This window comes from Podarcis cretensis, assembly GCF_951804945.1.
Source record: "Podarcis cretensis genome assembly, chromosome: 15".
In the NCBI taxonomy this organism is placed as follows: domain Eukaryota; kingdom Metazoa; phylum Chordata; class Lepidosauria; order Squamata; family Lacertidae; genus Podarcis; species Podarcis cretensis.
The window spans coordinates 27,156,334-27,183,701 of record NC_137185.1 but is presented as its reverse complement, the minus strand read 5'-3'; the positions used below and the strand labels follow the sequence as shown (position 1 = coordinate 27,183,701).

The 27,368-nt window shown below is 44.9% G+C and overlaps 1 protein-coding gene across 4 annotated transcripts in view; it reads left to right on the top strand.

Annotated features, from left to right (window-relative positions):
• Nucleotides 1-27,028, top strand: part of LOC307203716 (G protein-activated inward rectifier potassium channel 4-like) — a 35,282-nt gene extending 8,254 nt beyond the window's left edge. For 2 of the 4 annotated variants that reach the window (XM_079954731.1, XM_079954729.1), the window contains 3 exons: nucleotides 13,672-13,950; nucleotides 15,444-16,692; nucleotides 25,569-27,028. In XM_079954731.1, the coding sequence (XP_079810857.1) occupies nucleotides 13,732-13,950; nucleotides 15,444-16,692; nucleotides 25,569-25,927 (1,827 nt within the window). In that variant the 5' untranslated portion in view covers nucleotides 13,672-13,731 and the 3' untranslated portion in view covers nucleotides 25,928-27,028. Of the gene's footprint in view, nucleotides 1-13,510; nucleotides 13,951-15,443; nucleotides 16,693-25,568 lie in introns of those variants that run through there. The other 2 variants (XM_079954730.1, XM_079954732.1) reach the window with 2 other exon arrangements.
• Nucleotides 27,029-27,368: the final 340 nt, after the last annotated feature.

Sequence of the window (27,368 nt, the reverse complement as noted above, 5' to 3'; positions counted from 1 at the left end):
ATAATAATAATAATAATAATAATAATAATAATAATTTATTATTTATACCCCACCCATCTGGCTGAGTTTCCCCAGCCACTCTGGGCGGCTCCCAATCAGTGTTAAAAACAGTACAGCATTACATATTAAAAACTTCCCTGAACAGGGCTGCCTTAAGATGTCTTCTGAATGTCAGGTAATTCTTTATCTCTTTGACATCTGATGGGAGGGCGTTCCACAGGGCGGGTGCCACTACCGAGAAGGCCCTCTGTCTGGTTCCCTGTAGCCTCACTTCTCGCAATGAGGGAACCGCCAGAAGGCCCTCGGCGCTGGATCTCAGTGTCCGGGCTGAACGATGGGGGTGGAGATGCTCCTTCAGGTATACAGGACCGAGGCCATTTAGGGCTTTAAAGGTCAGCACCAACAGGCTTTGGGGGGATTGACTGCTTTATTGAAAAGACTGGGGCCATGCTGATTTCATTGTAATAATTTGTATGCTTTTATACAGATGTTATATATGTATATAGTTTGAATTCTATGTTTTATTTTAGTGGTTCCCATTTTTATTTGCAAGCCACCTTGAGTCCTGCTAGAGATATAATAGCAGCAGCAGCAGCAGTAGTAGTAGTAGTAGTAGTAGTAGTAACAACAACAACAACAACAACAACAACAACAACAACAGGAATAAAACGGGGAGGAATATGTAAGCAACATTGAGCTCCTTGGATGAAAGGTGGAATATAAGTGTAATAATAATCATAATAAAGTAAGAAGGCAGGCAGGTGGGGGCTCGCTGAGGCAGACAGAGGTTGGTGGCGAAGTGCCCCATTTTCCTTAATGGACCACCCTTTGCTAGTTTTAATCCCTATGGGGCCATGGAACCTGTGTGTATGCGTAGAGATTCTCATTAGGAAAATGGCAGTGGGGCAAAAAGGTGCTTGAGAATCCTCCCTCTGACTCCACACACATTCTTGCTAAAATGTCGGACACTGTAGTTTCAATCAAGGCAGCCCTTGCCTTGTCTGGTTGGACTGTCGGACTTACCTTTGGTTTCTTACCTTTGTACACATGCTTGCCTTAAAATCCACACCTCAGTGTGAACATCGATGTCACTTGGCATTTTCTGTCCCTTCAAGGACTTTGTCAAGGAGTGCATGAATGGGCTTGCTCCATTTGGCCCTCCCAGTAATCCTGCAGGGTAGGGTAGGCTGACAGGGACGGGCTTGCCTGATGCCACCCAATGTTTTTGGTGTCTGCCCGATACCATGATGCCACCCTCACTCCAACAGGCACCTTCAGAGTCTAAACTTGACATTAATGTGTTTGCATTTAACATGAAGGTTTCTTTTCTTTTTTTCCTAAATGCAAATAGTATTAGCTGGCTGTGCATGTGAATGTGATAATTCTTGGCGTCATAACTGCCGTGAAGAATATATGTCATTCTTTCCTGCCCTGACATAGTTCTGATGAAAATCTCTCTTCTGAAATTGACATTTGCTTTGGGAGGTGCAAAGAGGAAAATCCCCCTCCCTCGTGCAGAGAACATCTTCAGAAGAAGGGTTTTGCTCAGGACGGTAGCAGGGGAGGAAAGGGTTACATCACCCCTTCCCAGCTGCTATAATCCTGATTCTTCTTAGAGCTATGCCCCTGCATGTTTAATTCCAAGAACACATTAGTTCATTCTCAGGATGCATATACAGAAAGATGCCAGAAGTGAAATTCTTGCTGGTGGAGAGAACCCATATATACCTGTATCTTGGTCCCAAGGTGTATAGGACTCTATAAACCAAAACCAGCACCTTGGACTTAGCCCAGTAGCTAATTGGCAGTCACGTTGGGGTCCAGCATCTGGAGATCTACAGATGTTTCCCAGCCGCTGCTCTAAATGTATTGCCTTTCTCCTCTGCTTCTGACTTCTTCCTTGACAAGACTCAACATTCCTAAGGTCCTCTTGTTTGAGTGTTCCAAACTGATGTTCCAACTGATGTTGGGGCACAGAGGGGAGAACCAATACAAATAGCTGTGATGCCACACTCTTGGGCCATGAAGTCCTGTTCATACGAACATAGGCAGCTGCCTTATGTTGACTGAGACAGGCAACTGGTCCATTGGAGTCCAATACCCTTTTAGGTGGAGACATGGTGGATCTAACTGGAAGCCTTCCTTGAGCAAAGCACAGGTTCTTCAGTTGAGTGATTCCCCCATCCAATTCCCCAGACCATTCCAATCCCCCAGTTTCACAACAGGGCCACTCAACCACTGTGTTCCCTTTCCCAGCTGCCGTGTCTCCAGATGTCTTTTCACATACACCTGATCAGGAAGGATCAAAAAGGTGGCTTGGACAGGTGTGCCTGTGGGTACTCTGAACCTCTGGCATGTATTTTGAACATCTAGGATGAGATGTATTAGAAGCAGAGCATCGCAGGAGCTTTAGTACTGCAGTCACAAGGCACTTGTAAAGGGTAGGAAATATGTGGCCCACTCCCCCCAGTTCATTGGGGATGATGGGAGTTGTAGCACAGCAATATATGGAGAGCTGCAGGTTCCCCAGATTTGCTCTAAGGAATCCGTCATGGTTGCTAGCCAGTCATTCCTTTGATCGGGAAATTGCTTGCTAATGGCCCACAGTGGGTGGCTGATGTTTTCTCAGCAGAAGCTGGTAGTTGGAAGAGGTCACCCTTGCAAGAATTAGCCATCAGAGCTTTGAGAAGGTGACCTGCTAAGGGGAGAGACTGATGTAAAGTATGAAGGGCAAATAAAATGTACCTTTTTTGGGACAAGAGATACAGGTGAGAGTGAGATGAGGACTTTGATGACGTTGGGGAATGGATCTCTTGCCTGGCAGCAGTGCTTATGCTGTTTTGGATCATAACCAAAGGCTCATCTAGTCCAGCATCCAATTCTCATGAAGGATCAATGTGTATATTGTCTCTTAATTCGAACTAGCTGGCTTTCTGTTGCAGTTTTCCATTATTGCACGATGCGAACACTTGCAGAATCGTAGGGTTTTAAAATTTTCCAGCAGGAAAATTCTCACCCGAAAAGGAGGGGGAGCGAAGCACAGGACCAGCATGCTGAAGAAATTGTGCAAATATGTACATGAAAGTGTGCATCTATAGTATTTGCATGAATGCTGGATGAAACCAGTTCCCTGACTAAGTGTTGTGAAATGCTGCCAGGGTCACGGGGCAGAAGGTTCTCAGGCTTCGCCCATCCAACCACCTCCTCCTCCTCCTCCCACCTGGCACCTGCTCAGACTGCTTTGAACCTGGAGGGAAGGGCTAAGAGATGCTTGCTGCCTCTTCAGCCTGGGCAATGCTATTATGTCACATAATTGGCTTAGCCATCTGCTATTACACTGTCAGCCCCCACACCCTAACCAAACATGGATGTGCAACTGGACTTGGCTGTAAACCCATTATTTTGACACACCAGTGACTGAGACGGGAGATCCCTCACCAGAGCGGTCAAACCCAACCTCTAACCTGCCACCACTTGCCATCTGGCATGGACAGGGGCGTGATGGGAAGGGGGAAGGCAAATCACCAGCTAAAGGAAAGGCTGTTTTTCTCGCTAGACTTTAGACTGCTTAGCTTTCGTCCTCTTTTGCCCCAGCTAGTTCCAGCTGGGAGCATTAGGGTTGCCCTGTAGGGGTCTGTGCAAATACAGGCATCCTCTTTCCACGGAGAGGCATGCAGATTACTTCTGTGGATTATATATGTTGTGGGTAGCAAGAGCTCTTCTAATGGATCATTCTTAGCACCCTCACCAAATGTTCTTGGGAGAGAAGATAAAAAAAACCACTAATGCCCATCTGCAGTATAGATCCCTGGTGGGTCCCCCCCTTTTTTTCTTTTGCAGTTTTGGCAATGCTATGGGTTCAAGCATTTCCTGCAGAGCAGTCAATAGGGATGGAGGAGAAATTTGGTTTTGTGCAGGTTTAACGAAAAACTATCAAGTTTGCACTTCTTGAATTGAAAGAAAGCAAACCTTTGCATTTTGCAATTTCAATTCTCCACCCAAACATTAGGCTGTATCAGCTAAGTTCTACTAAGAGTAGATCCATTGAGATGAATGTATCTAAGTTAGATGCGTCCATTTACTTTAATGGGTTTACTCTGAATAGAATGAGTATTGGACGCAAGCCAATGTGTACCAAAAAATGCATATATTCGAGCAAGCAACATGCAAAAAATGCATTGCCTTAGGGGGAAATTGCTTGCAAATAGGTGTATATTAGTCACCATTACATGCTAGGGTGTGTTCATTAGGAGAAATTCACACTACAATGCTGATGAATTGTCATGGGGATTTTAAAGGGATCTCAAATTGCTGCAGAAATGTGGAGAACCTAATTTAAGATTGAAAAAATGAAATCGACATATCATCCATCCCTCATGCCGGCCCGAGTGGCAGATCCCTGGTTTTGAAGGTTACTTTGAACTAAAATCTTGCATCTCTGTCTTTCTTAGCCTGCACTTTTTCAGATCTTCATGGATGTCTTCTGAAGACTGAGATGCAAATGGCAGCCTTTGCTGCTTCTAACTCATTTGGACTCAAAATGCACTCTAAAGCGCTTGCTTTGTACTTCTTAATATTTGAAGGGTCCGTGTAATTTCTAAACCTTGGAATGAGGAACTGTGACTGGTCCCAGCTGCTGTCACATGAACCCATGGAGAAAAGCGACCATAGCTGTTTCAGACATGGCTGGACACACCCAATGTACACAAGTCATTTTGGATTGTGCCATTAACATGCATATCCCCCAAATTCCAGCCTTGTGTTCCTAGAATTCCTGGTTTTCCCTGTCCACTCACCATCAGGAGACACTGTGGAATACATTTGTCCTCATTTATCAGGGCCTATGGGGACGCGGGTGGCGCTGTGGGTTAAACCACAGAGCCTAGGACTTGCCGATCAGAAGGTCGGCGGTTCGAATCCCTGTGACAGGGTGAGCTCCCGTTGCTCGGTCCCTACTCCTGCCAACCTAACAGTTCAAAAGCACGTCAAAGTGCAAGTAGATAAATAAGTACCGCTCCGGCGGGAAGGTAAAAGGCGTTTCCATGTGCTGTTCTGGCTTGCCAGAAGCAGCTTAGTCATGCTGGCCACATGACCCGGAAGCTGTACGCCAGCTCCCTCGACCAATAAAGCGAGATAAGCGCCACAACCCCAGAGTCGGCCACGACTGGACCTAATGGTCAAGGGTCCCCCCCCCATCAGGGCTATTACTGGGAGCTAGAGTGCATCAACAATTGGAGGGCACCACAATGGTTACCCCTGCCATATATAATCATCATCATTACCATCGCCCTTAGGATGGAATTGAATGTCGTGCTAAGTGGAGGGTATGCACAAGAAATAAGGTACACCCATGCAATGAGAGAAGACTGCGAGGTGATAGGATGGCCATCTTCAAATACCCGAAGGGCTGTCATGTAGAGGATAGGGTAAGCTTGTTTTCTGCTGCTCCAGAGGATTCAAATCGAAATAAAGGCGATTCTGAGTAAACATTAGGAATAACTTTCTGACAGTAAAAGCAGTTTGACAGTGGAATGGATTTCCTCAGAATCAGGTGCACTCTCCTTCACTGGAGGTTTTTAAACAGCGTTTGAATGGTCATCTGTCAGGGATTCTTTCTTTTTTTTAATCAAAAATTTTTTATTGGTTTTCCACAAATTTTTGAACACACCAACAAATAAACAAAAAAACATAAATCATAACCTTATTAAGACTAATCTTATTAACATTGTTAAGTGACTTCCTCATACCCCCCTGCTTGAATTTCAGTGTATATCATTTTAACGGTTTTCCAAAACCTATATTCTCATAAAATTAACTTAATCACTTAACATCTTTCTTACTTTCCTAATCTAAATTTCAACATATTGATTTATCACATTACATATTTAAATCCTAAGCCTATCTGGTATTTGCAAGCTTTTCCAATTAGTATCTGTCAGGAATTCTATAGCTGCGATTCCTGCATTGGGCCTTGGTGTCCCTTCCAACACTACAGTGCTATTATTCCTCCCTCTCCTCCCTGTGTGTGCCCCCTAAACCTGTTCTAGGTTTCCCCTCAATCCCCCAGCTCAAATTTAGAAGGTGCAGGATGAGAAGGGGAAATTGTAGCATGAGTGGACCTTGTTCCACACATGAAACAACTTAGCTGAATCCTCCCTTTAGCATGTATGCTGTACAGTGATACCTTGGGTTATGAACTTAATTCGTTCTGGAGGTCCTGAAACTGTTCTTAACCTGTGATGGACTATATGGAACTGGCGGAAATGACTGGCAGAATCCGAGACCAAGGAGAAGAGTCGGTGGAGGAAGATTGGAAAAAATTTAAAGATTATTTACAGAAATACTGTAAAATTAAGGAGCTTTAGAAAAAAGGTGGAATAAAGTTATATGGCTTTGGCAGAAATGTTAGAAGGAACTAGGTATAGATAGATTGTTAATGCATTAAAAGGGGAAAAAACTAGGTTACAATATGTTAAAATTAACTATAAGACAGAAAATAGATGAAGATGGAAAGGACTTGCTGAAATACTTAATTGAAGAGGAATACAAAAAGGGAGGCATTGAGGAAGTCAATGAAACAAGTGTATGAAAGTTAAGATCGAAAATATTGGAAGTGTTTTTAATTGTTTTTGTTTTGTTTTGTTAATTTAATGTTTTGTGTAGTGTTTTTGTTTTTGTTTCTGTTTTTCTATGTTTAACTTTTCTTTTTTCTTTTTGTAATTTCCAAAATCTTAATAAATATTATTTTTTTTTTAAAAAAATAATAATAATGAAAAAAGAAACTGTTCTTAACCTGAAGCACCACTTTAGCTAATGGGGCCTCCCGCTGCCACCGCGCCACCAGAGCACGATTTCTGTTCTCATCCTGAAGCAAAGTTCTTAACCCGAGGTACTATTTCTGCGTTAGTGGAGTCTGTAACCTGAAGTGTCTGTAACCTGAGGTACCGCTGTATATTGCTTTTAGAATAGGATAAGCTGAACACTCATGAGGCACATGATGCAGGTGTTTTAAAGGCTACTGCAATCTTAGGCTGTCCTAACACAGTTATAACACCAGTCTTGAAAGACCTACATTGGATCCCAGTATGTTTCTGAGCACAATTCAAAGTGTTGGTGTTGACCTTTAAAGCCCTAAATGGCCTCGGCCCAGTATACCTGAAGGAGCATCTCCATCCTCATCATTCAGCCTAGACACTGAGGTCCATCTCCAAGGGCCTTCTGGTGGTTCCCTCATTGCGAGAAGCAAAGCTACAGGGAACCAGACAGAGGGCCTTCTCAGTAGTGGCACCCGCCCTGTGGAACACCCTCCCATCAGATGTCAAAGAGATAAACAACTACCTGACATTCAGAAGACATCTGAAGGCAGCCCTGTTCAGGGAAGTTTTCAATGTGTGACATCTTTGTGTATTTTTGGTCTTTGTTGGAAGCTGCCCAGAGTAGCTGGGGAAACCCAGCCAGATGGGTAGGGTACAAATAAATTATTATTATTATTATTATTATTATTATTATTATTATTATTACCGGCAGTGCTGGGTGATATCTGCTTTTCAATATAGCGATACATCACCAGCTAAACATCGCAATATACTGATATATCACGATGTCTGAAATATGTAGAGGCATTGGCTGACTTCACGGTTTTTCCTATCTTGTGATTTTTGCAAAGTGCACACACACACACACACACACACACACACACGATTCGTGATATATTACCAAGTCAAAACCTATGAAACCGATATCACGATCTGGATTTCAAACTGGTTTTGGATGATATATCGATCAGCCCTAGTGTCCAGATGACAGGAAGCAGAAGGAAGTTCCATTCTATTCTGCACTGCTCAGGCCAATGTGGGCACCAGTTTTCAGAAAGGACCCTGACAAACTGGATCATGTATGGAGAATGCTGAAAGATCTGGAAACCAAGTCCTGTAAGGGGTGGTTGAGGGAGCTGGGTGTGTTTAGCCTGAAGATAAGAAGGTTAAGGGAAGAAAGCTCGTTTAATTTCATTGTACACATGTTGTACAAAGACAATAAAGGTATTATTGTTATTATTAAGGGGGGGGAGGGCCACATGAGATCATTTTTCAGATATCTAAAGGGCTCTGTGTAATGGAAGATCCTTTTTCTCCATTGCTGCAGGAATAGAATGAGTGGGTGAGTTTTTATTTGTTTATAAAAGTATTTATATACTGTCCTCTCACAAAACACCAGGGTGATGTACATTATTATAGGCAAGCATACAAAAGCAATATAAAGTAATTATCAAAAATACTGGTTAATCAAGTGACACTTTAGCTTCAGCTAAACTTTAGGGACGCAGGTGGCGCTGTGGGTTAAAGCCTCAGCGCCTAGGACTTGCTGATCGAAAGGTCGGCGGTTCGAATCCCTGCGGCGGGGTGCGCTCCCGCTGCTCGGTCCCAGCGCCTGCCAACCTAGCAGTTCGAAAGCACCTCCGGGTGCAAGTAGATAAATAGGGATCGCTTACCGGCGGGAAGGTAAACGGCGTTTCCGTGTGCGGCTCTGGCTCGCCAGAGCAGCGATGTCACGCTGGCCACGTGACCCGGAAGTGTCTCCGGACAGCGCTGGCCCCTGGCCTCTTAAGTGAGATGGGCGCACAACCCCAGAGTCTGTCAAGACTGGCCCGTACGGGCAGGGGTACCTTTACCTTTACCTAAACTTTAGGAAGGACTTCCTAAAAGGAAGAGCTGTTTGATAGGGGAGCAGCCTGCCTTGCGAGAGGGTGGGCTGTCCTTGGCTGGAGTTTTTTAAGTTTTGGTTGGCTGGTCTCAGTTGCAAGTTTCCTGCATGGTAAATCCAGTATAGAGGAGAATCAAGGTGATCAAGGCAAGCCTTATGAGGAATGGTTGAGGGAGCTGGGTATGTTTAGCCTGGAAAAGAGGCTGTTGAGGGGAGATATGATAGCCATATCTTAAGGGCTGTCACATGGAGGAGGGAGCATGCTTGTTTTCTCCTGCTCTGGATGGTAGGACCTTAACCAATGGCAGGGCCTTGAACCTTGGGGTCCCTTCTATCTCTACAATTCTATGAAATGCATATATCTTTAATAACTGAGCCATACAGCCAGTGTCAGATTCTTATACAGTGGTACCTCAGGTTACAGACGTTTCAGGTTACAGACTCTGCTAACCCAGAAATAGTACCTTGAGTTAAGAACTTTGCTTCAGGATGAGAACAGAAATTGTGCAGCAGCGGCGCAGCAGCAGCAGCAGCAGGAGGCCCCATTCGCTAAAGTGGTGCTTCAGCTTAAGAACAGTTTCAGGTTAAGAATGGAACTCCAGAATTAAGTTCTTAATGCGAGGTATTCACTGTATATCCAATTTTAGCTGAGTTGGAGCAGTCCCATTTTACAGTTTCAAACACTTGTAGATTTACCATTTTGTTCTTTTTGATGTGCGTGCCTTGATTATATCTTAATGAAAAGCTAGAAAAATAAATTTTCAAACTGTTTCCATGGAAACTTGAAGGTTTTCTGGTAGCTTGCCAGAGGTTTTTCTTTAATGAGAAGACCCATAATTGCAGAGAAGATTCCCAGAAGGATGGGTGGCCGGCCCCAGACTGCTTTAAGATGTGCTGATCCCCTAAATTACATCAAGTTTAAAAGGCCCTAGAGCAGGCATAGGCAGACTTGGCCCTCCAGATGTTTTGGGACTACAACTCCCATCATCTCTAGGTAACAGGACCAGTGGTAAGGGATGATGGGAATTGTAGTCTCAAAACATCTGGAGGGCTGAGTTTGCCTATGCCTGCCCTAGAGCATTGGCAAAATAAAAATGAAAGGTGTCTTATTCTAACAGAAACAATAAACTTTTCTATTTGCACGTATACCAGTACACAGACAAGGATGCAACTAAAAGCTAACCATCAAACTAAAACATGTATCTTGCAACAAGCCTACAGTTGTACCCTGGTTTTCAAACGTCTTGAGAGTCGAACGTTTTGGCACCCGAAAAACCGAATACTGGAAATGATTGTTCCGGTTTTTGAATGTCCGACGTGACTTCCACGGCTTCTGATTGGCTGCAGGAACTTCCTGCAGCCAATCGGAAGCCGCGCCTTGGTTCCTGAATGTTTTGGAAGTTGAACCAACTTCTGGAACGGATTCCGTTCGGCTTCCAAGGTACATCTGTATTTGCATATGAAATACCTTTAAATTTAGTAACATGTTTGCATTTAGAGGCCCAGCATAACCTGAGGTTCCAAATTGTAGTTTATTTAGCTTGTGCATAAATCCAGCATCGGAAGAACCCCAGTTGTTCTGCCCTTGATTGCAAGAGGGTGTTAGTTGTACTGTGGTATGTGCTCAGAGGCTGCAAGCCAATGGCAAGGCGTAATGTTGGACTGGGAACCTTTCCTATCTGAAACCTTGAAGATCTGCTGCCACTCAGGGCAAAGGCAATGCTAAGCAAGATATACCATTGGCCTAACTCAGCACAAGGAAGCTTCCCATGCTTTTAATGAAGGCTTCTCTCCCAATGCAGTTAGAAGCAGTGGCAGCAGGATTTTCATCAGGATTACAGTGTGGAGTAGCCCTCTCTTTCCCAAAGTCCTGCTGCAATCCTGCTACCTCCATCTGTGAAACAAGGGAGGCTTTAATAATCCAAACATAACAATCTGGGATTAGGAAACCTTGGAGCATTTAGGTATGGGTGGGTGAATCTGTGACTCCTCGTTTCTCAAATTCAAATCTTCACATTCTAACATCAATTTGTGTGTGGGTATTTTTTTTAATCCTCTTGAAAATTCATCAGCCTTTCAGTGCAAATTTCTCCTAATATACACCTTTTTGTAAAGTAATTTCCCCTAATATTTTCCCTCATAAATGCCCTTTTGGGCACACTTTAGTGCACACAATTTTGTACGCATCACAAAATTCAGAGAAATATAGATTTCAAAAGATGTCTGTGTTGCTGTTTGCAAATCGTTTTCGAAACCGTGAATTAAGGAAATTCACTTTTTAATGCAAACTGAATCCAATCCCCCCCCCCCCATCTTTAAGAAATTTTCTGTTTGGATAGGCAAGATGTTTTGGGGACTGATATATCTCTCGCTTTGAGGACAGAGGCCTCTGGTGCCCGCTCACAAACAGGGCAGTCCAGCTAACCTTTTGAAATGACCTTTGCCAGACTCTAATAGGATCTGGTGCTTAAGAGGGCCTCAGCCTAAATCAGGTGTATTCTGAGCAAAGGCGGGTAAAAATGGAAAGCTTGCATATTTCTCCTGCGGATTCACTTGGGAGGAGCCCCTTCCTGACCCAGGAAGCCAATTCAACTCTCGTAATCATGTTGTAATGGGGAATCTCCTCTGTGCAGCTTACATAATACTCTGAAGAATGAGGTTTTGAACTGGTCTGGGTATGGAAGGTTGTCTGAGAGAATCTCGTGAGAGCTAATAATAATAATAATAATAATAATAATAATAATAATTTCTTATTTATACCCCGCCCATCCGGCTAGGTTTCCCCACTCTGAGCGGCTTCCAACAGATTAAAAACAGAATAAAACATCAAATATTAAAAACTTCCCTAAACAGGGCTGCCTTTGGATATCATCTAAAAGTCAGATAGTTGTTCCTCGACATCTGATGGGAGGGCGTTCCACAGGGCAGGCGCCACCACCGAGAAGGCCCTCTGCCCGGTTCCCTGTAACCTCACTTCTCGTGGTGAGGGAACCGCCAGAAGACCCTTGGAGCTGGACCTCAGTGTCCGGGCAGAACAGTGGGGGTGGAGACACTCCTTCAGGTATATTGAGCTGAGGCCATTTAGAACCTCAAGGGGTACAAGACCCAGGTGGATAGATTGTCCCTCACAGGTATAGTAAATGGTAAAGGACCCCTGGATGGTTACGTCCAATCAAAGGCAACTGTGGGGTTGTGGCACTCATCTCACTTTCAGGCCAAGGGAGCTGGCGTTTGTCCACAGACAGCTTTCTGAGTCATCTGGCTAGCATAACTAAACTACTTCTGGTGCAATGGGACACCATGATGGAAGCCAGAGTGCACGGAAACACCGTTTACCTTCCCGCTGCAGTGGTACCTATTTATCTACTTGCACTGGTGTGCTTTCGAACTGCTGAGTTGGCAGGAGCTGGGACAGAGCTCACCGCTGTCACACAGATTTGAACTGCCGACATTCTGATCGGTGGGCTCAAGAGACTCCGAGGTTTAGACCACGGCGCCACCCAGAGGAATGAACATAGGGAGCTGCTTTCTACTGAGTCAGACCATGGGTCCACCACCTAGGTCAGTACTGTCCAGTATCAGTGGCTGTCCAGGGTTTCAGATGGGGGACATTCCCAACGCTGCCTGCTGGTGCTGACAATTGAACATTGTGCCTTTTGCATGCAAAAGCAGTGCTCTTCCACTGAGCTGTGACCCCTCCCTATTGGCGGGGGTAGGAGAGCTGAAAAAGAATGTCAATATATTTCACATCTGGCAACCAATGTGCCCATTTGGTTTCAAATAGTACATGGGCAGACAAGTCTAAAAAGCCCGGGACACAGATTTTTGTGGCCGTCTAGCAGCTATGGTGGATCATTTACCAGAAATAATGTATTTAGCGTTAACTCTGGAAGTGTCTACTTGATTCTGAGCAAACTAAACTTCCTGATGCATATTTTGCTCTAGGAGGCTTAGTTTGGTCAGAATCAAGTACACACTTCCAGAGTTAATGCTAAATACATTGCTTCTGGTAAATGAGCCACCATAGCTGGTAAAAGGTAAAGGGACCCCTGACCATTAGGTCCAGTTGTGGCCGACTCTGGGGTTGCGGCGCTCATCTTGATTTATTGGCCAAGGGAGCCGGCGTACAGCTTCTGGGTCATGTGGCCAGCATGACTAAGCTGCTTCTGGTGAACCAGAGCAGCACACGGAAATGCCGTTTACCTTCCCACTGGAGTGGTATCTATTTATCTACTTGCACTTTGATGTGCTTTCGAACTGCTAGGTTGGCAGGAGCAGGGACCGAGCAACGGGAGCTCACCCTGTTGCGGGGATTCAAACCGCCGACCTTCTGATTGGCAAGTTCTAGGCTCTGTGGTTTTAACCCACAGCGCCACCCATGTCCCTCCACCATAGCTGGCAGGGGGCAGCAAAATTTTGTGTCCCAGACTTTTTGGATTCGTCTACCCAGGTGCTATCAGAAACCAAAAGGGCTCATAGGTTGCCAGATGTTAATTCTTTTTCCAGCTTTCCTACCCCACTGTATACATGAAATGACTTTGAGAGAAATTATCCAGGGATTTCCCCTGCTCTTTCTCTTTCTCTCTCTTTCTTTTTAAAAATTTTATTTATTGATACTTATTCAAAGATATACAGAATTACATACTCATTACAAAGTATATTTTTAATAATATACTAAAACAGCTACTTCATCTAAAAGTGGAAATTTCTTATGGACTTTTGGTATGAAAGAGAAAATGAGCTTGTAATATCTGGATTTGACGATCAAAAAAATACTGGTTTACAGAAGATAGAATGGTTGGACCTTAAAGAATACCATATGTAGCTGCAGAGAGCAGGAAGTTCTTTTATTTTACTCTGTCTTGCTTTGGTTTTCTTTCTTTCCCCTTTCTCTTGTTTTCTCCTCTAGATTTCTCCTTTTATTTTCTTCCTTCTGACTTTACTCTCTCTCTGTCTTTTTTCCTATGAAAGGATCCTTCACCGGAGGAAGCGTAAGGCCCTGGGTTAGGCCCCCACCTTGGCCTGAAACAAATGATGGTTCTGCCCCTGGCTCGCAGCAGCATGGAGTTGCAGCCAGACAACGGGCTCTGTGTCCGCAACAACACTGGCGACTGGAGGCTGAAGTCAGAAGAGTCGCGAAGCCGCAGAAACTCCATCCCCCCAGCGAAGGCGCCAATTGCCAAGCACATGTTGGCTTACCTGCCTCGGCCCCCCACAGAAACAAGCCAATATGGGACCTTTCCTCAGAAGGTACGTGGCTGAGGGAGCCAGAGTTCCCTTGCTGGTTGAAACACTCTGGGAATCACACCTCTCTGAGGGGAGCAGAGGGTCTCCTCACAACTCTCCCTTAACAAACTACAGTTTCCAGAATTCTACAAGGGGAAGCCTACTTGTGTATATACAAGGACATGGGCATCAATTTACGATGGGGTGGAAGGTTCACACGCTATGAAGGACTTGCTCACAAATTTATTGACAGCTGCATGAATTATGATAGCTAGGAAGTGGAAGGGGTGAGAAGAATATAAAATGGAAGAATGATACAAAGAGGTGTGGGATATAGCTATTAATGATAAATGAATATGTGTCATTAAGGGTAGACGGGGAATATGCAGGAGAAATGATTTCGAGGAGATATGGAGGGTGTTTGTAGAATTCGTACTGTTAAAACGGAAAGGGGTCAAACCATCGCAAGAGGTGTTGAAATTTTGGGAGGTTGGATAGTTACAATGGAATGGTCTTGGTGGTGGGGTGCACATTTTTATTCTTATTTATTTATGATTATTACTTTGTCAAAAATAAAAAAAAAATTAAGGATGTGGGCATGTGGGCCCTGGAGGGTTGGCTGGGGACAGGAGAATACAGGCCCCTTACTTTAAAAGGTGGGCCACCCCTAATTTCAACAATAAATGCTTGACTTGACTACTGCTTCCTTCTCTTAAGTTTGAGTGAATTGTCTTACCTTGAACAAAACTTGGATAGAGCAATTCCAGCTGAACATCAGAGTTGTGCTGTCTCTGATGTCTTTTTGGCACCTACTGAAGATCTCCCTCTTCCAACAAGCCTTTTCAGATATTTTTTTTCCAGCCTGAATCTGTACTAGAATTGTTTATAAGATGCTTTATCTTGTATTCTTTGCCATCCTGGGATACAAATTTAATAAATGAACAAATAAATAAATGGTGGGACAGATCCAGTTGCCCTGGTGACCTGTTGGCAATTTCTAGAAGGGATTTCAGAATGTTTGCAGGGCTTTTCCCCCCTGGGAATTCACTGAAATTCAGTTCCATCACCTCTCTGGTAGGTGCCACTGCCATTATAAGAGAACAAGGGAGGCGTTCATGGTGAGTTCCAGCACCTCTTTCTCTAGAAAAGTAGCAATAGGAGAAATACATCCTTGCCAAACAAAATACTGTTAGGGGGAGGGCTGCAGCTCAGTAGTAGAACATGTGCTTTGCCAGCAGGGCATCCCAAGTTTGATCTTCAGGTAGGACTGGGAATGTCCTCTGCCTGAAACCACAAAAAGCCACTGCCAGCCATTGTTGGCAATGCGCTAGATGGACCAAGGGACAAAAGTGATATAAGACAGCTTCCAGGTTTCTATCCTTATCTTCTGGGGGTCCTTCAGCTTCCAATATGGGGTTGTGCTTCAGTGAAGAGCTTCCATGATCAAGCTTTAACTAACGACTCACTATTTTGGAAGACAGTGATGGAGAGCTTACTAAATTTGTTTTCTTTTCCAGCCTGAAATGATAGCTGTTTCGATGGGTCCTTTAGACAGGAGCCCCCAGCAAACGGAAACTGCAGCCACCAAGAAAAGTGCCCTGACATGCAACTACGTGTCAGTACCCTGCAGCTCAAACATCCCCAATGACAGGACAGTCCTTCTCCAGCGGAGGCTCAGCACCGCAGAGCAGGTTGTGCCTATCAAGCATCGTCCCAGAGTCTCAATCGATACAGATGAGTTGCCCAGATACCACCGGTCCTCCAGGACTGACCCGCCACCACCTTCTCTGTTGCGGGACCTCAATGCCCGGCTTTATCCCCAGCACGCTTTCAGTGCGCCCAACATCATCAACTCGTCGCGGAACAAAACCCCAACCCGTAGCATCATTTCCGTGCCCTCCTCAGACAAAGGGCAGAGCCGGCGCTGTAAACTCATAGACGATGACCGGCAGTTTGGCTGGGGTAACAAGCAGCAGCGGCAGCGCTACGTCACCAAGGTGGGCAAGTGCCAGGTGAACCTGGGCAACATTCAGGAAAAGAAGAGGTTCCTCTCAGATATCTTTACCACCATTGTGGATCTCAAGTACCGCTGGTTCCTCTTTGTCTTCAGCATGTGCTACATCATCACCTGGGTGGTCTTTGGCATCATATATTACTTTGATGCCTGGGTCCGAGATGATGTCAACCACATAGGTGACCCCGAGTGGAAGGCTTGCATCGAGAACATTGATAACTTCATCTCTGCCTTACTGTTCTCTGTAGAAAGTCAGCGGACAATTGGCTACGGATCTCGGATTGTGACGGCCAATTGCTCAGAAGGGGTCATCTTGCTAATGGCCCAGTCCATCATTGGTTCTATGATTGATGCCCTCATGGTGGGCTGCATGTTTGTCAAGATCTCCAGACCCAAGAAACGTGCCCAGACCTTAATATTCAGCAAGAAGTGTGTCATCTCCCACCGGGATGAGAAGCTCTGCCTCATGTTCCGCATCGGAGATCTCCGGGACAGTCACATGGTAGATGCAAAAATAAGAGCCAAGCTAATCAAGTCCAGGCAAACAAAGGAGGGGGAGTTCATCCCACTGGAGCAGTCAGAACTGAACCTGGGCTATGATACGGGGGAGGACCGACTGTTCCTGGTGGAGCCACAGATAATTTGTCATGTCATCAGTGAGGTCAGCCCCTTCTGGGAGATGTCCGCGGAAACACTGAAGAAGGAACAGTTTGAAATCATCATCATTCTTGAAGGCATTGTGGAAGCCACAGGTGGGTGCACTGTAGAGTAGAACATCAAAGAAGGGGACATATTCTGGAGACCTGTTTGGGTGACCCTACAAACTCAGCATGAGTGAGCTTTGGAGAAATGATCCATGCAGTTCTGATTGCTAGCCCTACCTCACCTCTTCTTTCTTTTCTTCTTCTTTTCTTTATAATATTTTTTATTGATTTTCCAAATTATTACAGATCAAACCAAATTGCTGTAATACAATTTCTTAAAATCAAGTTCCATGCTCTCGTTGCAATCATATGACCAAGATTCCCCCCCCCATAGCAGCTTCATTTCTTATTTAGTCTTATTTAGTCTTATTTAGTCTTATTTAGTCTTCTTATTTAGAATTAAGTACTTAACCTGAGGTACCACTGTAATAAATTTCAAGTGTGTAGCCCTTCATGTACAATTTTATTCCAAACTTGGAATGTTGAAAGAGTTCAGTTCTTTCTCTCGCCGTTCAATCCTTTGCAGTGTTTATCTGAGTGGCACAAGGTCACATTCCATATCATTCCACTGTTATCAAGCTGACATGCGAATGGCAGCCATAAATATCTCACAGAGTGAACTTTCCAGACATCCACCATTAAATTCCCCTCTGGAGTTCTTTCTCAGCACACAGTACACAGCAATGTCTTTGCTAAGATTCAACCTCATTTCAGCATTTATCCAGCTGTGGGTCGTTTTTCTCTTTCCCCTTACTGCATTTCTCCAGCAACAACCCTGTCCAGCTGTATCATAATTAAAGTCCTTTCAACTTCAGTCGGGGGGGGGGGGGCAGAGCAAAACCTTATTAAATTCCTTGTAGAACATAAATCAAAAGCCTCCCTCCCTCTTTTTTGAAGTGTCAAACAAATTAGCAACTACACACGTCTCTTCATTGTAGCAGAGGACAAGGAAAAGAAAGACCATTAAAAAACCATAAGAAAGCACAAAACTCCTTCTCCCCCCCCCCCCCAACTTCCTTTCAGGCTGTTGTAAGGATTCTCAAGCTTAAGAAAACATTCAAATACCTTCAGAAAAGCAGTCCCGGTTCTTTCTGTGGCTAATTGATTGCAGCTTTTTAGCATATGATGCTTTGAGAGCACCTCTTGATTAACGCCAGGGGACGCAGGTGGCGCTGTGGGTTAAAGCCTCAGCGCCTAGGGCTTGCCGATCGAAAGGTCGGCAGTTCGAATCCCTGCGGCGGGGTGCGCTCCCGCTGCTCAGTCCCAGCGCCTGCCAACCTAGCAGTTCAAAAGCACCTCCGGGTGCAAGTAGATAAATAGGGACCGCTTACCAGCGGGAAGGTAAACGGCGTTTCCGTGTGCGGCTCTGGCTCTGGCTCTGGCCAGAGCAGCGATGTCACGCTGGCCACGTGACCCGGAAGTGTCTCTGGACAGCACTGGCCCCTGGCCTCTTAAGTGAGATGGGCGCACAACCCCAGAGTCTGTCAAGACTGGCCCGTACGGGCAGGGGTACCTTTACCTTTACCTTTACCTTGATTAACGCCAATTATCCAGATTGAGGAGGAACCTTCCACAAATCATGCCCGTAATGATGGCTCGTCGATGTCAGGGGCACACTCCCAGATCGCTCCCATTCTGCCTTTCAAGTTTGCAGACACAGGATTGCGTGACACTGCGGGATGCAATGAACTCCCCACTGAGGGGGCATTGAGAGGGTTTATGCCAGGGATCAGCAAACGTTTTCATCAGGGGGCCGGTCCACTGTCCCTCAGACCTTGTGGAGGGCCAGACTATATTTTTTTGGGCCGGTCCACTGTCCCTCAGACCTTGTGGAGGGCCAGACTATATTTTTTTGGGGGGAAATATGAATGAATTCTTATGCCCCACAAATAACCCAGAGATCCATTTTAAATCAACGGACACATTCTACTCATGTACTGGAGTTTCCGCCGCCCATATCTCTTGAAGGGCGATGATGTTAAAGTTTTGGCTATAGAATGGAATATCTGTAGATTGAGATAAACCAACCGGCCACATTCCATAAAAGGATATTTAGGGCACTGGCTGATTCTTGGATTTTGGGCACCCTTGGAGATTTTCAGCCATTGATTCTTTAGGGCGGTGGAGTCTGGCGTATTTGTAGGGAGGTGGGGTAGGATAGAAAAACCTTTTGTGGTAGGGACTGATTTGGTGTGTTTAGTTTCTCTGACAGTTTTCTCATGTAAAAACACACTGATTCCTGGACCGTCCGTGGGCCAGATTTAGAAGGCAATTGGGCCAGATCTGGCCCTCGGTCCTTAGTTTGCCTACCCACGGTTTTTGCCTCATCTCCTCTCTTTCCCTTGCCTGAACTTCTCCGCAGCTGCTGGAGGGCTACAAAGAACATCCACCATTAACTCATTGGCGTGGCCAGAAACCATCTCACCTCTTTTTTCTCAGGAGAGTAGAGGGTGCTGGGATCTATAGAATAGCCAGAATATATGTGTCTCTGCACACCTTTCTTGCTACTTACACTCGCCTCGTTCTCCTGTTCTGTACATAGCATGCTTCAAATGTCTGTCCCAAACTTTCTGCAACCTCATGCCCTTCAGATGTTTTGGAGTCCCAAGTCCCATCATCCCCAGGCAGCATGGGCTGGTGATAATCAAGCAAGTTGGAAGAAATACTTTTTTTCTTTCTTTTTTCTTTTTTCTTATTGAATTTATATACCTCCTATACCTGAGGGTCTCAGGGCGGTTCACAGAACAAAATCAAGATCTAAAACCACAAAATACCTAGTAAAAATAAAAATAGCAAGCCAATAAAGGTAAAGGTAAAGGTACCCCTGCCCGTACGGGCCAGTCTTGACAGACTCTGGGGTTGTGCGCCCATCTCACTTAAGAGGCCAGGGGCCAGCGCTGTCCGGAGACACTTCCGGGTTACGTGGCCAGTGTGACATCGCTGCTCTGGCGAGCCAGAGCCGCACACGGAAACGTCGTTTACCTTCCCGCTGGTAAGCGGTCTCTATTTATCTACTTGCACCCGGAGGTGCTTTCGAACTGCTAGGTTGGCAGGCGCTGGGACTGAGCAGCGGGAGCGCACCCCGCCGCAGGGATTCGAACCGCCGACCTTTCGATCGGCAAGCCCTAGGCGCTGAGGCTTTAACCCACAGCGCCACCTGCGTCCCTAGCAAGCCAATACCCCCCCCCCAAAAAAAACCCCATTTTAAAAGGGCATAGGATATAAATCGGATCAACCAAAGGCCTGGTTAAAAAGGAACGTTTTTCCCCGGCACCCAAAGGTCTATAATGAGGGCGCCAGGCGAACTTCTCTGGGGAGAGCATTCCACTGCAGAGAAAGCCCGTTCTTGGGCTGCCACCCTCCGAACCTTTCAAGAAGGCGGCATGTGAAGGAGGGCCTCATACGATGATCTCAGGGTCTGGGTAGGTTCATATGTCATCTTTCAGTTAGGAAAAAAATCTGGGTCATTTACAATATAACAAACAATACAGTGGTACCTTGGGTAACAGACGCTTCAGGTTACAGACTCCACTAACCCCAAAATAGTAACTCAGGTTAAGAACTTGGCTTCAAGATGAGAACAGAAATCACGCAGAGACAGCGGGAGGCCCCATTACCTAAAGCGGTACCTTGGTTTCAGGTTAAGAACCAACCTCCAGAATTAATTAAGTTCTTAACCCGAGGTACCACTGTAATCAAAACCATCTCAGTCAAAATTCATCAAAGGTTAAAAAATCTGGTAGTTATTTTTTTTAAAAAAAAGATATTTAACCTGACACCTCTAGGCAATCAGTACTGGTGCCAGGCAAGCATTCCCAGGAAGAGAATTCCATAAATGGAGGACCGCAACTGAAAAGGGCCTCTCCTCAGTCTCCAGCCAGTTTAAGTCACATGGCTGGAGTTTCCAGAGGAGCAACTCAGAAGAAAATCAGTCTTTGGACAGGCTGATGTGGGTATGCTTCCTCCTCATGTTCAACAACATGAAGACATTTAAATGTGAGCACCATCACTTTGTGCTCAAGTAACCAAGCTGAGAGACATAATCAGAGTAGTTTATAAGCAATTCAAGAACAAAGGAATTGCTGTTAAACAAAAGTAACATTTATTTGCGGGTGGAGGGAGGGAGCATTATGCAACACAACACACTAGCATATTTAATTCAGCCAATAATTTCTGTGTGCAAATGTATAAGCACTGCCATCTCTGAGCATATCAATTAGGATTTTTTGTTCATTTGTTTTTAAAGTGGAATCCGCACTCTCAAGTGAAAGAAATGTGAACGTTTATTAAATTAGGGTTGCCATATTTCAAAAAGTGAAAATCTGGACACAAACGTTGTGCACCTACAGTGGTACCTTGGTTCTCGAACTTAATCCATTCCAGGGGTCCGTTCGACTCCTGAAACTATTTGAAAACCAAGGCGTGGCTTCTGATTGGCTGCAGGAGCTTCCTCAACTCAAGCAGAAGCTGCATCAGACTTTCGGCTTCCGAAAAACATTCGCAAACCGGAACACTTACTTCCAGGTTTGCAGCATTTGGGAGCTGATTTGTTTGGGAGCCAAACCACCCGAGAACCAAGGTACCACTGTATTTTTAAGGACACTGGTCAAAAAAATCAACACTTCCAATATGAACTGCAATATGCCAGGATTTTCCTGGACATTTTGTCTGATTTCTGAAAATTCTGGAAGCTATTTTCAGTGTCCGAATCATGGACATATCCGGGAAATTCTGGATATATGGCAGCCCTAATTAAATGCACACAGAATAAACATCACAGAGACAAATCAAATCAAAACATAATTATTTGCAATGCAGGATGCTGTGTCCTATGCCATCTGGTGGTCATTCCTCTCTGTCTTGTCATTTCCAGAGGGCCTGCTTATTAAGCACTCAACATGATTAGTTTGCACAAAGTTTGTGGGGAGGTTAGATGACATTGACCACTTACTGAACATTCATTCTGATTTGTTCGTGGGAAGGTTATAAAGTACTGCATCAACAAGTGTGATCCCCAAAGATCACAAAATGTCTGCTGGGGCAGGGGAAGTGAGTTTGTTGTGCGAGAACTCCAGAACTACTTTATTTTTCGCTCTATAGGACACACTTTTTCACCTCCAAAAATTAAGGGGAAATGTGTGTGCGTCCTATGGACCGAATGCAGGCTCCTTGACTTCAGCAATAGCAACATGAAGCCTCCGAAGCGCAGAGGGAGCGCTCCCTCTGTGCTCCGGAGGCTTTGCGTTGCTTTCGCTGAAGCCTGGAGAGCGAGAGGGGTCGGTGCACACCGACTCTCCTGGCTTCAGCGAAAGGACCCTGAAGCCTCCGGAGCACAGCGGGAACTCGTGCTGCGCTCTGAAGGCTTCGGTTCCTTTTGCTTGAAGCTGGGAAAGCAAGACTCTCCTGGCTTCAGCAGAGAGGGAGAGCTGCACAGTGCCCCTTCAGCGAAGCGGGAGGAGAAATGGAAGGGGCTCTGTTTCTCCTGTCGCTTTGCTAAAGGGGCGCTGAGCAGAGAGGGGGAGAAGTTTTTTTTCTTGTTCTCCCCCTCTAAAACAAGGTGCGTCCTATGGTCCAGTGCGTCCTATAGAGTGAAACGATACTTTAATTGCAAAGCCTGAATTTGCTGGTCTGTGACTGAATGCCACCTCAAAATAGCAAAATCCTAGAAGTGTCCTTTCTCACATACCAGCAAAATTGTTGGAAGAGGGAGCAGCAGCTTGGACAATTCCTTTTTTTAAAAAGTATTATTTAATTCCCTGCTTAAAAAACAAAACAAAAAACCACCAACATGAACAACTGAAAGCATCTAATGGGGGTTAAAAATAACAACTTGAATCCACATAAAAGAGCTTATTAAACAGCTGGCCATGTTCCAGCAAAAGCTCTTTTCATATCATCCCCTCTTCAAGCCTGCCTGAAGTGTCTTCACCTGTTTCCTGGTGGAATTTAAGAGTTTGGAGTCTGGTAGGTCTCCTTGCTGGGGAGAGAATGCCCAACTTGGGCAGCATGGCCTAATAAATGTGGCTGCTTTCTCAGGCCAGCACCTGAGCCCCAAAATCCCTTGCTTGGGTGTTCAAATTCTGTTCACATATAAATACTGTCCCTTGAAGTCAGAACATGAACTGTCACAGTTTTGTGAATTTTGTACACTGGTTTCCGTAGCATGCATTTAAAGCACGCTGCGTCCCCCAAAGAATTCTGGTTACCGTGTGTAGAACGTTACAGGCTAAAATTGGGGAGAGTCGAGGTGGGACTGGTTTTCCCCTTAAGTGGGTCCCCTACCCTTCTCCCCCTATAATACATGCACAGAATAAGGTCAGATAATTCAATCAGTAACAGAAATGGGAGCAGAAATTGCCATTATTTGCACATTTGACTGACTGGAGGAAGGGAAAGCACGTAAATATTAGCAGTATTCACTATTGTGATTTTTTTAAATCTACAAATGTTACACAAATTTGTTGTTTTCTGAATTGTTTTTTGGCATTCCCCTTCTATTGAAATGCACCGAAATTGGTCTTAGTCACAGCAGATAGTGAGACAAACAACGTAGGTTTTAGCAGAAGCCCATGCGGTAGTGGAGTTGATTGGAACAAACACGGAATATGACAGATACCACTGCCCTAGCACAGAATGAGATTCCTCCCAGTTCTGATTCTATGAAGCCGATATTCCTGGTGACTAGCAGCTTGTTTGTGCAATTGGATACCTGATATGACAACCACTTAGCCTCTGTTCAAAAAGCAAATTGGAGGTCAAAACAAGTAGAAGTGAGTGAAGTGATCATAGCTGAGCGGCAGAGCAGACGCTTTGCCTGCAGAAAGCCTCAGTTTCTATTTCTGATGTGGCCAGTGAAAAGGATCAGATAATAGATAGGAAGGATCCTCTCCTAGGAATCCTGGGGGACAGGTACCAGTCAGAAAATACTGATCTAGGTAGACCGAAGGCACAGTGGAAGATGTTGTTTGGGCCTCACTCTCTTTGCTTGCAGAATAAAAAATTATTCAGTCCCCAGCATCTCTGGTTAAAGGGGTCAGGTGATGGGAAAGAATCCCCTTTGCCACCACTCGAGACCCCGGACCACCACAAAAAACCAGAATGGGCAAAATGAGCAGAGTTTGACCTGGTATAAGGCCACTTCCTATGGAAGAGTGAAATCCAATCCAATATTTATTACAGTCAGTGTGCATCATAAAAAAACACCAAGATGCACATTGAACACATCCAGATGGGCATAACAGAGTAAAAACAATACAATAAAAAGTAAAAGTAGCACAGAGTGAAACAAAATGGGCACCATCATTTTAAAAGTTGTAATGAAAATAAGGTTTGCAAAAATAAATTGAGAATATGGAAGAAAAGAGGAAAAGTGAAATAACAACATGCTAAAATAAATTATTAAGTTAAAGTTGAGAAATAAGCAATAAGGACTTGCTGAGTTAAAAATTTAAATTGGAATACAAGAAGGGGAGGTGTGAGGAGGTCTGAGAAACAAGTTAAATGAAAATAAGTAATTGAAATTTTATGCGTTTTTAATTGTTTGTAAGTTTTGGATTTTTGTATTTTTGTTATTTTTTGTCTATTTTTGTTTTTGTCTTGTTTTTAAAAATGCTAATAAATATTCATTAAAAAAAACATTTTAAAAGTTGTAGTTGTAAGCAGTACTCCTCCCCCCCCCCCCAAAGAGGGGGCGTTACTCAAGGGTACACAATACTGGCACCTTTTTTTCTAGAAGAAAAGCACTGCCTGTAACACAAACTTCAAAGAGAGAAATGTAGAAATGCCTGAGGTCAGTTCCTGGTGGGTTTTGCTCGCTGCAGCACAGCACTTGATCACCCTGAGAGCGATAGATGGAACAGTATCATCAATGCCTGGCAAGGTCAGGTGTCTTGTCTCAGCTCCTTATTTCCTGGGATAAGTTGTCCTGTCAACACGAGGCAGCTTGTTAACTTTGGTGGGTAGAGTTCATGGTTGTACAGGAGAGAGAGGGAGGTCTCATGTTCAATCTCCAAAATCTTTGATAGGGCTGGGAGACTTGTTTGAAATTACAGAGGCCCTTGTCAGTCACAGGGGACAGTACTGAGCTGGATAGACCAATGGCCTGATGAAATAAAAGAGCTGTATCCCACGTTCCTAAATGTGGGAAGTTCAAGACACAGTCATACCTTGGTTCTCGAACAGCTTAGTTGATGAACAAATCGGCTCCGGAACACAGAAAACCCAGAAGTGTTCCTGTTTTCGAACGTTTTTTGAAAGCCGAACATCCAACGCGGCTTCCGCTTGAGTGCAGGAAGCTCCTGCAGCGAATCGGAAGCCGCGCCTTGGTTTTCGAACAGTTTTGGGAGTCAAACGGACTTCCGGAATGGATTAAGTTTGAGAACCAAGGTATGACTGTAGTTGGGCACATGTGTCTTACAGAAACAACCCCAAAGTCCTCATTTCATGCAACACTCTAAGTCACAAAGCCAATTTCAGGTTTCTGGGGGCCTTTGTTCCCCTCCTTTTTCTACTTGAACCCCACACTCTCCCTCTTGCACCCCCCCTTAAAGTAAAACAAGTCTTGATCCATATGGCAATCCCTACACAAAAATATGGGGGTTGCCAAATTCAGACAATGCCAATGTTTCAATTTCCACTCTTTGCCCTCCATTTATTTCCCTGCAAACAACATAACTTAGATGTATAACTTAATCTGTGATGCTATACATGCTTCCCCAGGAGTAAGTCCCATTGAACCCAATAGAGTTGTGAAGAGGCTGCATCCTAATGTTTTAATGTTGTATCTTAATCTTTTAAATTGTATTTTAATCAACTTGTTTTTATTATTGGTTGTTAGCTGCACAACCAATATTATTATTATTATTATTGGACTGTATGGTGTCTTCCACATTTCCTACCACCCACTGACATTCCTTTCCCCCCAGGAATGACGTGTCAAGCCCGGACCTCCTATGTAGAGGACGAGATCCTGTGGGGCCACCGCTTTGAGCCCTGCATGACGTTGGAGAAAGGCGCCTTCCGTGTAGATTACACCCGCTTTGAGAAGACCTTCGAAGTCCAGACACCAGTGATTAGTGCACGAGAGATGTATGAACAGCGGGAGATGGAAAACCAGGACCAGTCGACTCTCAGCTTGTACTGGGACCATCTGCTGCACCCCTGTCTGTCGACAGACCTCAACAACGATGGTCCCAGTGAGGAAGGCCTCTCTAAGCTGGGCTTCTCCAACATCACAGAAGAGGAGAGAAGCAGCGAATACAAAAACCCAGAGGCCAGTGTTTAAGCAACCTCAGGCATTCAGGGATTCTCTTTCAACCAACAGGAACCAAGAATAAAGCGATGCCCTTCAGATTCGCAGGAGGGTAGCTGCTATTTTTTTCACATCATGTTGTGGTTGTTGCACTCCCGGGTGGAGCTGTATGGAAAGGCAGCTTGTTCTGTTTCAGCAAGTCCTCAAAGACGTCCCCTGCCCAGCCATTGTTGACTTCAGGGGACTCTTCCCATCAGCTCTCTCTGGGTTTACCGAGTTAAGACAATGCCCTGAAATAAAATTGCACTACAGGACAGCTCTTGGGGCCGGATCCCTTACAAAGAGCAACTTTTGTGTTCCTGAATCAATGTCCGATTGGGGGTTCTGGTTTCTGCAAGCAGAAGTTCAACGCTGAATCTGTCCCTTTAAAAACAACAACAACCCAAAACCCTTTTGACTACTTTTATTGGCATAGCTATTGCTGTCAAAGCTGGATAGCTCGCAAGCGTTGACCAGAATCTTTCTTTGCTTCGAGTTTAACCATTTTGGAAAAATCTTTGCGTTGGGTGTCCTGGGGTCTGTCCAGTTCTCTGGCTCCCCCCTTTTCTATGCCACATGCAGTAGGTGCCTGGGCTGCAGGCAGCACCCCCAACTGCAGCTCCCTCCAGGCGCAAATGCGAAAGTGTCTCATCTTGTCACAGTGCCATACAGAACTCTTTCTTGGTGGATGTGTTGTCCTATCCCTCCCTCCCTCATTGCCCATGTGCATTTAGCTGGCCCCATTTCTCTCCTTCTTTGCCTAATGGAAGCCTTTAGCTTCTGGACTCACCAGTCTTACGGTCCCTCTTTTGCTGTGGCTGCTGCTAAATGGAATTATTTTTTACACAAAGCCACACACCCTTTTCCAACAAGGACACTGGGAGGGGAAATGGGAAAGCGAATAAAGTTTATTCTTTGAACAATGATATATTGTGTGCCTTCATGCTTTGCAGATGAGTGCTGTGAGGCAAGTATCAACTGGAGACATGATCTGGAAATGTTGAAAGCATTGCAGGTGTCTTTCCCCTGGATATTTAGAGTGAAACGAGGTGGGAGAGGTGAGGAAAAGAAGATAATTTGGGAAGAAGAGCCTGTCCTGCAATAATGAGAAAGGTTACATGGGCTGTGTCTGTATCTCTTTAACTCAATCTCAATCTCACATTAACTTGTACTGCGAATGCCCTCCTGTCTACAGAACAGGGGTGGGTATTCCTATGCTAGCATTTGGATGTTGCTGAAATACAGCCCCCATAGTAATTGACCACTGGCCTTACTGGGGCTGACGGGAGTGAAAGTCCAGCAACATCTTACCAGAGAAGAATGGCAAATTAAATTGTTGGACTATGCCGAAATGGCAAAATTGACTGGAAAGCTCAGGAACCAAGACCAAAACTTTAATAATGAATGGGGGGGGGGGCGGTTTATAATTTATCTT